Below are 12,770 nucleotides of genomic sequence, written 5' to 3'. Positions count from 1 at the left end.
TGGTCAGCTTACTCATTCACCCTGCAGCCCCCGTTCTCATCCTTACAAGCTGAAACAACCTCAAACCTGTTAGACAATTGCAAGGGCTGAGGCTCCTCCACGTCTGCCTTCTTGATCCCCTTATCTGCCTTACTCGCAGTCACATCCTCCTGTCCCTGACCAAATCAGAAGACCCTATCCTATGGGGTGTGACTGCCTTCTGGAATAAAGTGCCGAGGTAACTTTTCCCCTCCCTGATGCATCGCAGTTTCTGTAGCTCAGTCTCCAGCTGATCAACTCTGAGCCGAAGTTCCTCGAACTGTAGAAACTTAGTGCAGATGAAATGGAAGTAAGACTAATTGTTATGTAGTTGTCAGTGTTTGTTTTCACCCTTTTTGAATATGAGTACTATAGTAAACCATTTCCAATCTACTGGTAGCTCCCTACTCACTCCTTTGTGATTGTCATTGCCCCACAGATCTTCTCCCTAGCCTCTCTCAGCATTCTGGGTTAAACAGCATACGGTGTTAGGGATTTATTTGACTTGAGCCTATTTAACCTCTCTTATGACTTCCATCTCATTTACAATGAAGTCATGATTGATTTTACTGAGGACATCTTGATTTGGACAGGGCATATTGTTCATATCCTCCCTTGTGAATACCTGAAGAAGTCATTCAGTATATTTTCTATTTTATGCTCATCTTCAGTTTCAAACATGCTTATAGGCTGAATTTTCTCGATCCCCCCGAAACGGGAACAGAGGTGAGGATGGGGGGGGGGGGTGGAGGGAAAAGCCCGAAAATACTGGCACCAGACGGAGTGTCAATTTCTAGGTATCAATTCCGGCACCAGCAATAATCACCAGCGTAAGCAGAGGGCAGGGCAGGAATCTTGCTCTCCTCCCAATTTAGGCCAATTAAGACAGTTTAAAAGCTCATCAACAGCTTATAAGGGTTTGAAGTTCTAATTTTTAAAGGGCCAGGCATGTTACCCGCACCTTCAGAAACAGATAATCTGAAGGGAGCCAGGTAAACAATGGGGAGCCAGCTATGGCTGCCCCAGGGAATCACGCTGGCCCCATAAGACAGTCAGAGGGGGAAAAAGGGGCCTGGGTACTTGGCGCTACACAGGTGGCAGGGAGAGTGGGGACTCAGCTCCCGGGATTTGAAAGGGGTCAGCACCCCCCCGAGAACGTGGGGGCAGAAGAGCAGAGGGGCAAGACAACTGGGCAGCCACCTGCCCAGAAGGAAGGCTCCAGTTGGCTATGGAGGCATGGATCTCAAATTCTAGGCCCAGTGGCGATGAAGGGAAACACCCTCCGGAGGATGGGCAGATCCCTGGACATTAGGAGGGCACAGGAGTGGAAAGGGGCAGGAACGCAATGGAGGCCAAACCCTCAATGTAGGGTTTACCACCAAAGACAAAGTTATCTGGAAATGACCGAGAACCAGTGCCACAGGAGACTGCAACTCCCCAGGCAGATGATCACTGACATCTGCATCCTTGTCGCTGGAGACTTTGCACCTCACAGAACAGTTCCATGCCACGCCAGTAGCTGTCAAAGTCACCATGGCCTTGAACTTCTTTGCTTCTTGCTCATTCCAAGGATCAGCTGTGGAACTTAATGGAATCTCAAAACGGCTGCACACGATTGCATCTTACTGGTCACTGATGCCCTCTTTTCCAGAGCTGGAAAGCATTTCATGACAGATATGGCCTCACAGGGACAGAGTGCATTGGGTTTTGCCACCATAACTGGATTCTTCCAGGTGCAGGACATCACATATTGAACCCAGCAACTGGCCTGTTAGAGCCATCAATAGGAAAGGCTTCTACTCCTGCAACGTCCAAATGGTCTGCGACCACAATAAGAGTTTCCTCTATGTGTGTGCCTGCTTTCCTGGCAGCTGCCATGACTCCTTCACCCTCCGTCAGTCCTGGTTGCCTCAGATCTTTACTTCAACTCCAAGGTTTGTGGATGGATCCTAGAGGACAAGGGACATCTGTTGAAGACATGACTACTGACCCTTCTGTGGGAGCCCCAGAAAGTAGGCCAACCACTGAGCAGGCCATCAGCCTTCTGAAGATGCTGCGACTCCAGTGCCTGGAACGGTCAGGTAGTGCCCTCCTATACCCTCCTGCAAGGGCCTCAGTCATAATGGTGGTCTGCTGCGCTCTCCATAACATGGTTCTCCAGAGGGAGGTGTGGACCTTAAGGACAATGGGGCACAGGAACAAGACAGCTCATCGGGGAAGGAGCATGAGCAGGAGGTGAGAGAGGAGGCGGCAGAGGGAGATAACGCTGAACAGAGAGGTGCCCCTGTTGCACAATGAGGTGGCCTCCTCCTGCCAGCCTCTGGGAAGAGGACACCCTGCGCCCCCCCAACCCCCTCCCTCACGTTCTCCAGCAATAGATCCAGGACAGCATCGATGAAGCAAGGACCTGTTCTGCCCCGCATGCCAGGCCTCTGGCTCCCCTGTGATATCATGCTTCCCTCTGGTGCAGTGGAAGGCTTTGGCACAAACTGTAGATCTCTCCCTCAGGCGAGCCAGCAGCCTCAGTGACGGCTGCTGTGAGAATCTAAAGGAGTTGCACACTTCATCTGACCCACCTCCGTTCCTGCCCCCACTGGCTCTGTGGACAGAAAATGCCTCCATACCAATTAAGGGCTACCCCCCCCCACCACCTCTGGCAAAAATCTGAACTTTAATCAGTTTCCCATCAGGGGAGGGTTTCTGACCCAAAAACAAACTCAGCTAGCTCCTATTTCCCTCCTCTGCGGCAAAAATTCAGCCCTATGTCTTTTATGTTTTCACTTCCTCTAACTGCCCTCCCATTGTTGTATAAGCTCCTTCTAAAATTTGAAAATATTTTTAAAAACTGAATGTTTGGTTCTCACTTGAATATGAAAATCAAAATCATCCAAGAAGTAGATCATGCTTATGATGAGTGATTTTCTGCTACTCAGATACTACCTGTTCCACGGATTTTGGTATTAGTATACAAAATTACAGTACTCAGGCAACAAACTGCAAAGGCTATGGTAGCCCGATGCTGGAATAGTAACTGAGAGTTCATGAGTACAAATCCCAGCACCACACAATGTGAAACTGAATTTAATAAATCTGGTAATTTGTGGGGTGGCACCCAGAAAATAAGTCATCAAGAAATCTGCCGGACTGACATTAAAAAAACTAATTTGTTCAATAATATCCTTCAGAGAAGGGAACTTGTCGCTCCCACCTTGTCCGGTCTACATGTGACTCCAGTCTGTCCTTCACATCTCAAGTACAAATACTTTTTAAAAAAAAATTTACTTATGTGACAAGTCTAGAATTTTATGACAATTATTGTGGGATATCATGCTGTGCCAAATCACTAATCAGGGTTACTTCTTGAGAAATGAATTTACAATTAGGTTACACATAGTGCACATTAGAAGTTTCACCCTAGGATGTGTTTTAGACATTGACAATTTAAAGACAAGACCTAGATTTAAAAGAAAATTAAAAAGCAGAAGCACCTATCAATATCACTGAATATATAGCATTTAGGGTCTACACATATTTTGGTGGAATATCTGCAACTACAGAAAGACAAAAAACACTTTATTTCCTAGATATTAAGTTCCCTATCTCAACCAAACCAGCAGAATGACTACAAGCAGAGCCAGGCTCCTCCCCTTTCATCAAGTTCAAACATTAGATGGCAAGTAGGTCAAGAAGATGATATGGGGTGAAACCATGGCTTGAGTTCTAAGGTTTAATCTGCTGCTGATAAAAATTCACTAAATACCTTAGCCTCAATGATTAACAGCTCACCGTAAGACAAAGTCCCACTCCCTTTTCGCAAGTTCCGATTTCAACCAGCTCTTCTCTGCAGGCAGGAAAGGCAGCCATCGAAAACCAGGTTGGTCCTTCTTTAAATATGCAGGTTGGACTCCGATTACATTACCTGACTGCTATTTTAACTGGAGGCCTGCCGTTGTGGTTTTTCTGGCTGGCCAACCCAGCAGGAACTTCGGCTGATTCCTCCCAACTACTCAAACATGAAATGTTGATGCCAACTGCAGTATCCTAATCACTGCTCTATCTGAGATTAGTTATTAGAACAATTTAAGTATGCGAATCTTAAGGAAATAGTAATTATCTATCAGGGCATTTCCTTTTATAACATTTTCTCTGTGTTTGCCATACCCTCCTCAAGTAAACCATGGATTAACGCCTCTGAAATTTTGTAGCATAATTACGAGCAGAAACTGGGCACATGGTCAGTTAAAATGCCCAGTTTATTTACCCATCTGGATCCCGTAGAGACCTACTCTTGTGAGCAATTGGCAAATACCTGAAATCAATGTGGTCCTTTTTCAAATATGCTAATTGGGGTCCGATGACAACAACCAAATCCCGATGGCATTTTAATTCAGCTCCGAGCAGGGACACCGTTGCGGTTTTCCTGCCAGACTGAAACAAATCAGAAGAGGATCAGTAGACCCTCCTGGCCCCACAAGAAAGATTTAGGCCTCCCATTCCCCAGGCTCCCTCCCCATTTTCTCCAGTAAGACTCTCCCAGAACCTTTTTTCCCAACTGCAAGCCGGCAGGCAGACATGGTTGGCCTATTTTCATAAGGCCATCACCCACATCCTACCTAGATTGGTAGCATGCCCAGCAGTTAAAATTACCATGGCCTCAAGCTGCCACGGGCAGGTGGGAAACTTTGTTGACTCCTGCTGTATCCCACCGGGAGTTAAAACCAATCTTCTGCTGTTTAAGTAACACAAGATAGGGGCCCTTTTCTCCCCTTTGTCAAGTTATCATTAGCACAATCCTTCAACATTTCATGTAGCAAGCTAATTACAAATTAACTAAACTCAAATTACCACCAGGTGTAAACATGTTTATGTGAACAGTAATCAAAGGACTCAGATGTGTAACATTCAAACAGAAGAAACACAATATACTTTTATTAAATCTGTATCTCCTCAATGCACAAAAGGGCATGCAATTAGTGTGATACTACATACCAGTCCCAACTTTTTCTTGTAGTGCTGTTCTGGAAGGGGATTCTGTCTTTGGTGTCCTCAGCCGTCTGCTTCTTCTTTCCCCATCACGTCCTTTGGATGAACAGATATCATCTTCACTATCTCTCCGACTCACTTCGAGACTGCTTGACCGTCTATTGGATCCCTGCAATTTACATTCAACTAAGGTCAAGTTTACCTTATATACAATTGTTCTTTTCAAGTGAAGATGAGACAAACTGATGATTTCAATTTATTTTGTTATCACTCGAAATTTACATCTGCATTTATTCCCCCCCTCCAAAAAAATGGAGTTAACAGCTCAAAACACAAAGAACATGTCTGAGGTGGCTGCTTCCCCTGCTCCATTTACTATCATAATGCTGAGTCTTTGAAGTGGATCAGCTATTGACTGCAACACAGAGGAAGTGCAGCAGTCTCATAGTATCGGTGTTGATCAGTTATGAATCCTATCATCTCTTATCCTATTTCTCACCCTTTTTCTTCCTAGTTCCAGGATGACATTGGCAAAAACATCTCAATCAAGGGTTGTGTTTTCTACATAAATACAAAGAAAGGCTAAGAATGGTTAGAAAGAAAGAACTGGTCCTTTATTGTGCACTAAGGATGTCACAAAACAATGCAAAACCACTGAATTTTCTGAAGTGCAGTCACTGTTATGCAAGCAATTACGGCAGCTAATTTGTTTTGGTAATGTAGGTTGAGAGAGAAAAATGATGATCAGGAGAACTCCTTGCTTAGCAAATAGTGCAATGGGATCTTTTGTACCCATCTGAACAAGATGTTCATCTGAAAGATAGTCCCTCCAACAGTCCAGTACTATACTGAAATTTCAGTCTCAATTATGTACTTTAGTCCTGGAGTGAATGTGAACCAATGATGATATGAGTCAGTGGTGAGATTTATACCATCAGAGCCAAGCTGATACTCAGCAGCTCAAATTTGCCAACTCTGTCATCCTCAGAGGAAAATTACATTCACCAGAGGCCTCAGATTATTTTCAACCACATGGCTAATCACTTAATCACTACTGATTCTCAAGAGTGATTCTTGGCAAGAGGGAAAGGCAGGATGGTGATTACAATTGCACACTTGGCTTGACCTCATCAATAGGTAACATCATGCCTTTAATGCAAGAAAAATAATAAGACCAAAACTGACAACAAGCTATAAGAAGGAGATATTAAGATGCGTGACTAAGAGCATGGTTAAAGAAATAAGGGAGCAAGAGAAGTGGAGAAAGGTAGAGGTTTAGGGAGGGAATTCCAGAGCATAGGTACTAGGCGGCTAGAGTTTTGCTGCCAATGGGTGGGCCAAGGGTGGAGAACGCATGAGTGTAAATTGTTGGAGGAATGCAGAGTTCTTCGATGGAAGGTTGTAGGGCTACAGGTTATACAGCTATGGAGAAGTGAAGCCATAGAGAGATTTTATAAGGATGAAAATTTTAAAAGTGAGGCCTTGGTAGACTGGGACCCAATGTAAGTCAGCAAACACAAGTGTGATGGTTGTGTGGGACTTGGTGCAAGTTAGAATGCTGGCAGTGGAGGCTTGGAGGAGCTCACCTTTATGGTGGGTGGAAGATGGGGACCAGCCATTACAGTCAAGTCTGGAGGTAACAAATGCATGGATAAGAGCTACATCAGTAGATAAGCTGAAGCAGGGCTGGAAATTGAAGATATTACAGAGGGAGAAGTGGGCAGTCTTTGCGATGGACAGGATGTGAAATCAGAAAGTTAGCTCAAGGTCAAACAGGATGCTGAAGTTGCAAAATGTCTGGTTTGGCCTGAGACAGTGGCAAGGCAGAGGGGTGGAATCGGTAGCTAGGGAATGGAGTTTGAAGCAGAGCTAAAGACAATGGCTTCAGTCTTTCCAATGTTTAAGTGATGAAAATTGCAACTCATCCAAGACTGGTTGTTAACAACAGTCTGATAACACGAGACAGTGAAGAGGTCAAGAGAAGCGGTGGTGCAGTAGAGCTGAGTGCTATCAGTGTACATGTGGAACCTGGCATTATTTTGGGTAGATATCGCAAGGCTGTGCATGTAGATGAGAAATAGGAGGAAGCCAAGGATAGAACCTTGGGGGATCCAGAGATGACAGCATAGGGGCAAGAAAAGAAGCCATTGCAGGAAATATTTTAGCTACGACATGATATACTAGGGTGGAACCAAGAGTGGAAACTTGCACTCAGCTGAACAATGGAGAGGCGTTGGAGGAGGATTTTGTGGTTTACTGAGTCAAAGGTTGCAGAGAGATCAACAAGGACACAAAGGGATAGTGTATTATAGTCAAAGAGCATATCATTTGTGACTTTAATTAGGGTAATTTTAGTACTGTGGTAGGGTGGAAACCTGATTGAAGAGGTTCAAACATGAGGTTGCGGGCATGATGGACAAGAATTTGGGAAGGGTTAAGGTAATATTTTTTGAGGAGAGACTTGACGATGGTATACTTCAAAGGGTGGGGACACGAGGAGAGGGAACGTTTACAATGTCAGCTAACATGGGAGTCTCATTTGGGTCTTCATCCAGATAAAGCATGAGCTAATTTCAGCTTCTTTCACTTACCCTAGAGGTGGAAAACAACAGAGTCTTGATTTTCTGATTGGGGCTATGTAAATTCTGGCAGCAATCAATTTAAAACAGATGAGCTACTAAAATATTACCAATAAGAAAATATAGGCTAAGTTTTTTTTAAATTCATTCATGGGATGTGGGCGTCACTGGCCAAGCCCAAAAAGGTGCCCAAAATGGAGAAGTTTACCTGTTAAAACAATACCTTCTGCAATTTCAGCTGTCCAAAATTAGTCCAGCACTTTTCACACTCCACTATCTAGTGTGTGCGCTGGGATAGGATCAGAGTAATTACATTTTAATAACTCGATTTTAAACATAGGAACAAGAGTAGGCTATTCAGCCCGTCAACCCTGCTCCACCATTCAATTAGATCATGGCTGATCATCTACCATTTTCTGGCGCTATCTCCATATCCCTTGATGTCATTTGTCTCCAGAAATCTAGCGATTTCTGTCTTGAACATGCTCAGTGATTGGGCTTCCCCAGCCCCTGGGGTAGAGAATTCCAAAGACTCACCACCCTGTGAGTGAAGAAATTCCTCCTCATCTCAATCTTAAATGGCATACCCTTCATGCTGAGATTATGTCCTCTGGTTCTAGACTCACCAGCCAGAGGAAACATCCTATCTACATCCACCCTGTCACGCCATGTAAGAATTTTGTAAGTTTCAATAATATCACCTCTCACTCTTTGAAACTCTAGAGAATACAGGTCCAATTTCCTCAATCTCGCCTCATAAAACAATCCCACCATCCCAGGGATCAGTCTGGTGGACCTCCGTTGCACTCCCTCTACGGTAAGTATATCCTTCGTTAGATAAGGAGACCAAAACTGTACACAATACTCCAGCTGCAGTCTCATCAAGGCTCAATACAATTGCAGTAAGACATCTTTACTTCTGTACTCAAATCCCCTTGCAATGAAGGCCAACATACTATTCGCCTTCCCAATTGCTTGCTGCACCTGCATGCTAGCTTTTAGTGACTCATAAACAAGAACGCCCAGGTCCCTTTGGACACCAACACTTCCCAACCTCTCATCATTTAAGAAATACTTTGTCTTTCTGTTTTTTTCTATCAAAGTGGATAACTTCACACTTATTCACATTATACTTCATCCACCATGTTCTTGCCCATTCACTTAGCCTGTCTAAGTTCACTTGAGGCCTCCTTGCATCTTCCTCACAACTTACATTCCCTCCTAGTTTTGTGTCATCTGCAAATTTGGAAATATTACAATTGGTCCGACATCCATATCGTTTATATAGATTGTGAACAGCTGTGGCCCTTGCACTACCCTACTAGTAACAGCCTGCCATCCTGAGAATGACCTGTTTATTCCTACTCTCTGTTTTCTGTCTGTTAACCAATTCTCAATCCATACTAGTAAATTACCCCCAATCCCATGCGCTCTGATTTTGTTTACTAACCTCCTGTGTGGGACCTTATCAAAAGCCTTCTGAAAATCCAAATACACCACATCCACTGTTCCTCCTTTATCTATGCTACAAATAACATCCTCAAAACTCCAACAGGCTGGTCAAACATGATTTCCCTTTCATAAATTCATGTTGACTCTGCCCCAATTTTACCACTATTTTCTAAGTGTCTAGCTATCACATCCTTTATAATAGATTCTAATATTTTCCCTATTACTGACGTCAAACTAACAGGTCTGGGGTTCGCCATTCTCCCTCTCTTCTTAAATAGTGGGGTTACATTCACTACCTTTCTGGAATCTATAGAACTTTGAAAGATAACCACCAATGCATCCATTATCTCTATAGCCACATCCTTCAACACTCTGGGATGTAGCTCATCTGGTCCAGGGGATTTATCAACCGTCAATCCAGTTGATTTTTCAAGTACTACCTTTTTACTTATACTAATTGCTTTCAGTTTCACAAGTCCTTTGGTTGCCTAGCATTTCTGGGAGATGTTCTGTATCTTCTTCCGTGAAGACAGACACAAAGTAATTGTTTAGTTTCTCCGTCATTTCCCTGTTCTCCACTATAAATTCTCCTGACTCCACCTGTAGTGGGCCAACAATTGTCCTAGCTAATCTTTTCCTTTTCACATACCTAAAGAAGCATTTACAGTCCGCCTTTATGTTTCTTGCTAGCTTGCAACCATATTCTCTTTTCCCTTTCTTTATCAGTTTCTTGGTCATTCTTTGCTGGGTTCATGAAGTCTTTACACCTATGTTGGTTAATATTGCACTTAAGCAAAGTAAAAGAATATTAGGGCTGGGAAATGGAACTCTTTCCAATTCAGTCACAGTATCAGCATCAAGAATTCCCACATCAGATCTTCTTTTTCTTCTTTGGCCTCCTTATCTTGAGAGACAATGGGTAAGCGCCTGGAGGTGGTCAGTGTTTTGTGAAGCAGTGCCTGAAGTGGCTATAAAGTCCAATTCTAGCGTGACAGACTCTTCCACAGGCGCTGCAGATAAAATTGGTTGCCGGAGCTGTTACACAGTTGACTCTCGCCTTGCGCTTCTGTCTTTTTACCTGCCAACTGCTAAGTCTCTTCGACTCGCCACACTTTAGCCCCGCCTTTATGGCTGTCCGTCAGCTCTGGCGATCACTGGCAACTGACTCCCAAAACTTGTGATCAATGTCACAGGACTTCATGTCGCGTTTGCAGACGTCTTTAAAGGGGAGACATGGACGGCCGGTGGGTCTGATACCAGTGTCGAGATCGCTGTACAATGTGTCCTTGGGGATCCTGCCATCTTCCATGCGGCTCACATGGCCAGGCCAGCTCAAGCGCCGCTGGCTCAGTAGGGTGTATATGCTGGGGATGTTGGCCGCCTCGAGGACTACTGTGTTGGAGATACGGTCCTGCCACCTGATGCCGAGGATTCTCCGGAGGCAGCGAAGATGGAATAAATTGACGCGTCGCTTTTGACTGACATACGTTGTCCAGGCCTCGCTGCCGTACAGCAAGGTACTGAGGACACAGGCTTGATACACTCGGACTTTTGTGTTCCGTGTCAGTGCGCCATTTTCCCACACTCTCTTGGCCAGTCTGGACATAGCAGTGGAACCTTTCCCATGCGCTTGTTGATTTCTGCATCGAGAGGTTACTGGTGAGAGTTGGGCCTAGGTAGGTGAACTCTTGAACCACTTCCAGAGCGTGGTCGCTGATATTGATGGATGGAGCATTTCTGACGTCCTGTCCCATGATGTACGTTTTCTTGAGGCTGATGGTTAGGCCAAATCGTTGCAGGCAGCCGCAATCCTGTCGATGAGTCTCTGCAGACACTCTTCAGTGTGGGATGTTAATGCAGCGTCAGCAAAGAGGAGTTCCCTGATGAGGACTTTCCGTACTTTGGTCTTCGCTCTTAGACGGGCAAGGTTGAACAACCTGCCATCTGATCTTGTGTGGAGGAAAATTCCTTCTTCTGAAGACTTGAACGCATGTGAGAGCAGCAGGGAGAAGATCCCAAACAGTGTAGGTGCGAGAACACAGCCCTGTTTCACGCCACTCAGGATAGGAAAGGGATCTGATGAGGCGCCGCTATGTTGAACTGTGCCTTTCATATTGTCATGGAATGAGGTAATGATACTTGGTAGCTTTGGTGGACATCCGATCTTTTCTAGTAGTCTGAAGAGACCACGTCTGCTGACAAGGTCAAAGGCTTTGGTGAGATCAATGAAAGCAACGGAGAGGGACATCTGTTGTTCTCGGCATTTCTCCTGTAGCTGACGAAGGGAGAACAGCATGTCAATGGTGGATCTCTCTGCTCGAAAGCCACACTGTGCCTCAGGATAGACACGCTCAGCCAGCTTCTGCAGCCTGTTTAAAGCGACTCGAGCGAAGACTTTCCCCACTACGCTGAGCAGGGAGATTCCACTGTAGTTGTTGCAGTCACCACGGTCACCCTTGTTCTTATAGAGGGTGATAATATTGGCATCACGCATGTCCTGTGGTACTGCTCCCTCATCCCAGCACAGGCAAAGCAGTTCGTAGAGTGCTGAAAGTATAGCAGGCTTGGCACTGTTGATTATTTCAGGGGTAATGCCGTCCTTCCCAGGGGCCTTTCCACTGGCGAGAGAATCAATGGCATCACTGAGTTCCGATTTTGTTGGCTGTTCGTCCAGCTCATCCATGACAGGCAGAGACTGGGCTGCATTGAGGGCGGTCTCAGTGACAACATTTTCCCTGGAGTACAGTTCTAGGTAGTGCTCCACCCAGCGGTCCATTTGCTTGTGTTGGTCAGTGATTGTGTCCCCTGATTTAGACTTGAGGGGGGGCGATCTTCCTGATGGTTGGCCCAAAAGCTCTCTTCATGCCATCATACATTCCTCCGATGTTTCCGGTGTCGGAGGCCAGCTGAATATGACTGCATAGGTGTTGCCAGTAGTCATTTGCACAGTGCCTGGCTGTTCTTTGTGCAGCACTTCTGGCTGCTTTAAGTGCTACAGATGTTAACTCGCTGGGGGCTTTCTTGTAGTTCAACAGCGCAATGCGTTTAGCAGCTATGACAGGTTCCAGCTCTTCAAAGTGAGTTTGAAACCAATCTGCGTTCTGCTTCACACGTTTGCCATAGGTGGTCATTGCTGAGTCATAGATGGCGTCTCTGATGTGGGCCCACTTAGTCTATGCATCCCCAGTGGGAGTGTTTTGAAGGGCTTTTTCAAGTGAATTTAGAAACTTATGTAACAGCTGTGGATAAGAAATTCTGCTAGTGTTGATGCGCAGGCGGCCCTTCTGCTTGGAGTGATGTAGCTTCTTTGGTTTGAGTCTAACCTTGCTGCACACCAGGGAGTGGTCGGTGTCGCAGTCCGCACTGTGGAAGCTGCGTGTGATTTGAACGCTGTTTAAAGAGGCTCGCCTTGTGATGATGAGGTCCGCTGGTGCCAACGACGTGATCTTAGGTGCCTCCGAGAAACCTGATGACAGGGTTTAGTATGAAAGAACAAGTTGGCGATGCAGAGGTTGTGATAGGTACACAATTCAAGCAGTCTCTGTCCATTCTCATTCATCCTTCCAATGCCATAGCGCCCAAGGCAGGAGGGCCACGAGTCATGCACGGCCCCAACCCTGGCGTTAAAGTCCCCAAGCAGGAACAAATGTTCGGTATTGGGGATGCTACTAATGATATGATGGAGTTCCTCGTAGAACTGGTCTTTAACTTTAGGTGGGGTGCAGAGTGTTGGAGCAT

At 45.3% G+C, this 12,770-nt stretch overlaps 1 protein-coding gene across 7 annotated transcripts in view; it reads right to left on the bottom strand.

The window, feature by feature from the left end:
- The window catches only part of LOC137377667 (BCL-6 corepressor-like protein 1), a 355,666-nt gene that overhangs the window by 104,667 nt on the left and 238,229 nt on the right, over positions 1-12,770 (bottom strand). For all 7 annotated transcript variants that reach the window (XM_068047573.1, XM_068047570.1, XM_068047571.1 and 4 more), the window contains one exon: positions 5,008-5,170. In XM_068047573.1, coding sequence (XP_067903674.1) covers positions 5,008-5,170 — 163 coding nt within the window. The remainder of the gene's footprint in view (positions 1-5,007; positions 5,171-12,770) is intronic.

Source organism: Heterodontus francisci, chromosome 15 (genome assembly GCF_036365525.1).
Source record: "Heterodontus francisci isolate sHetFra1 chromosome 15, sHetFra1.hap1, whole genome shotgun sequence".
Lineage (NCBI taxonomy): Eukaryota > Metazoa > Chordata > Chondrichthyes > Heterodontiformes > Heterodontidae > Heterodontus > Heterodontus francisci.
The sequence above is the reverse complement of the archived record's forward strand: the minus strand, read 5'-3'. Positions and strand labels throughout refer to the sequence as shown.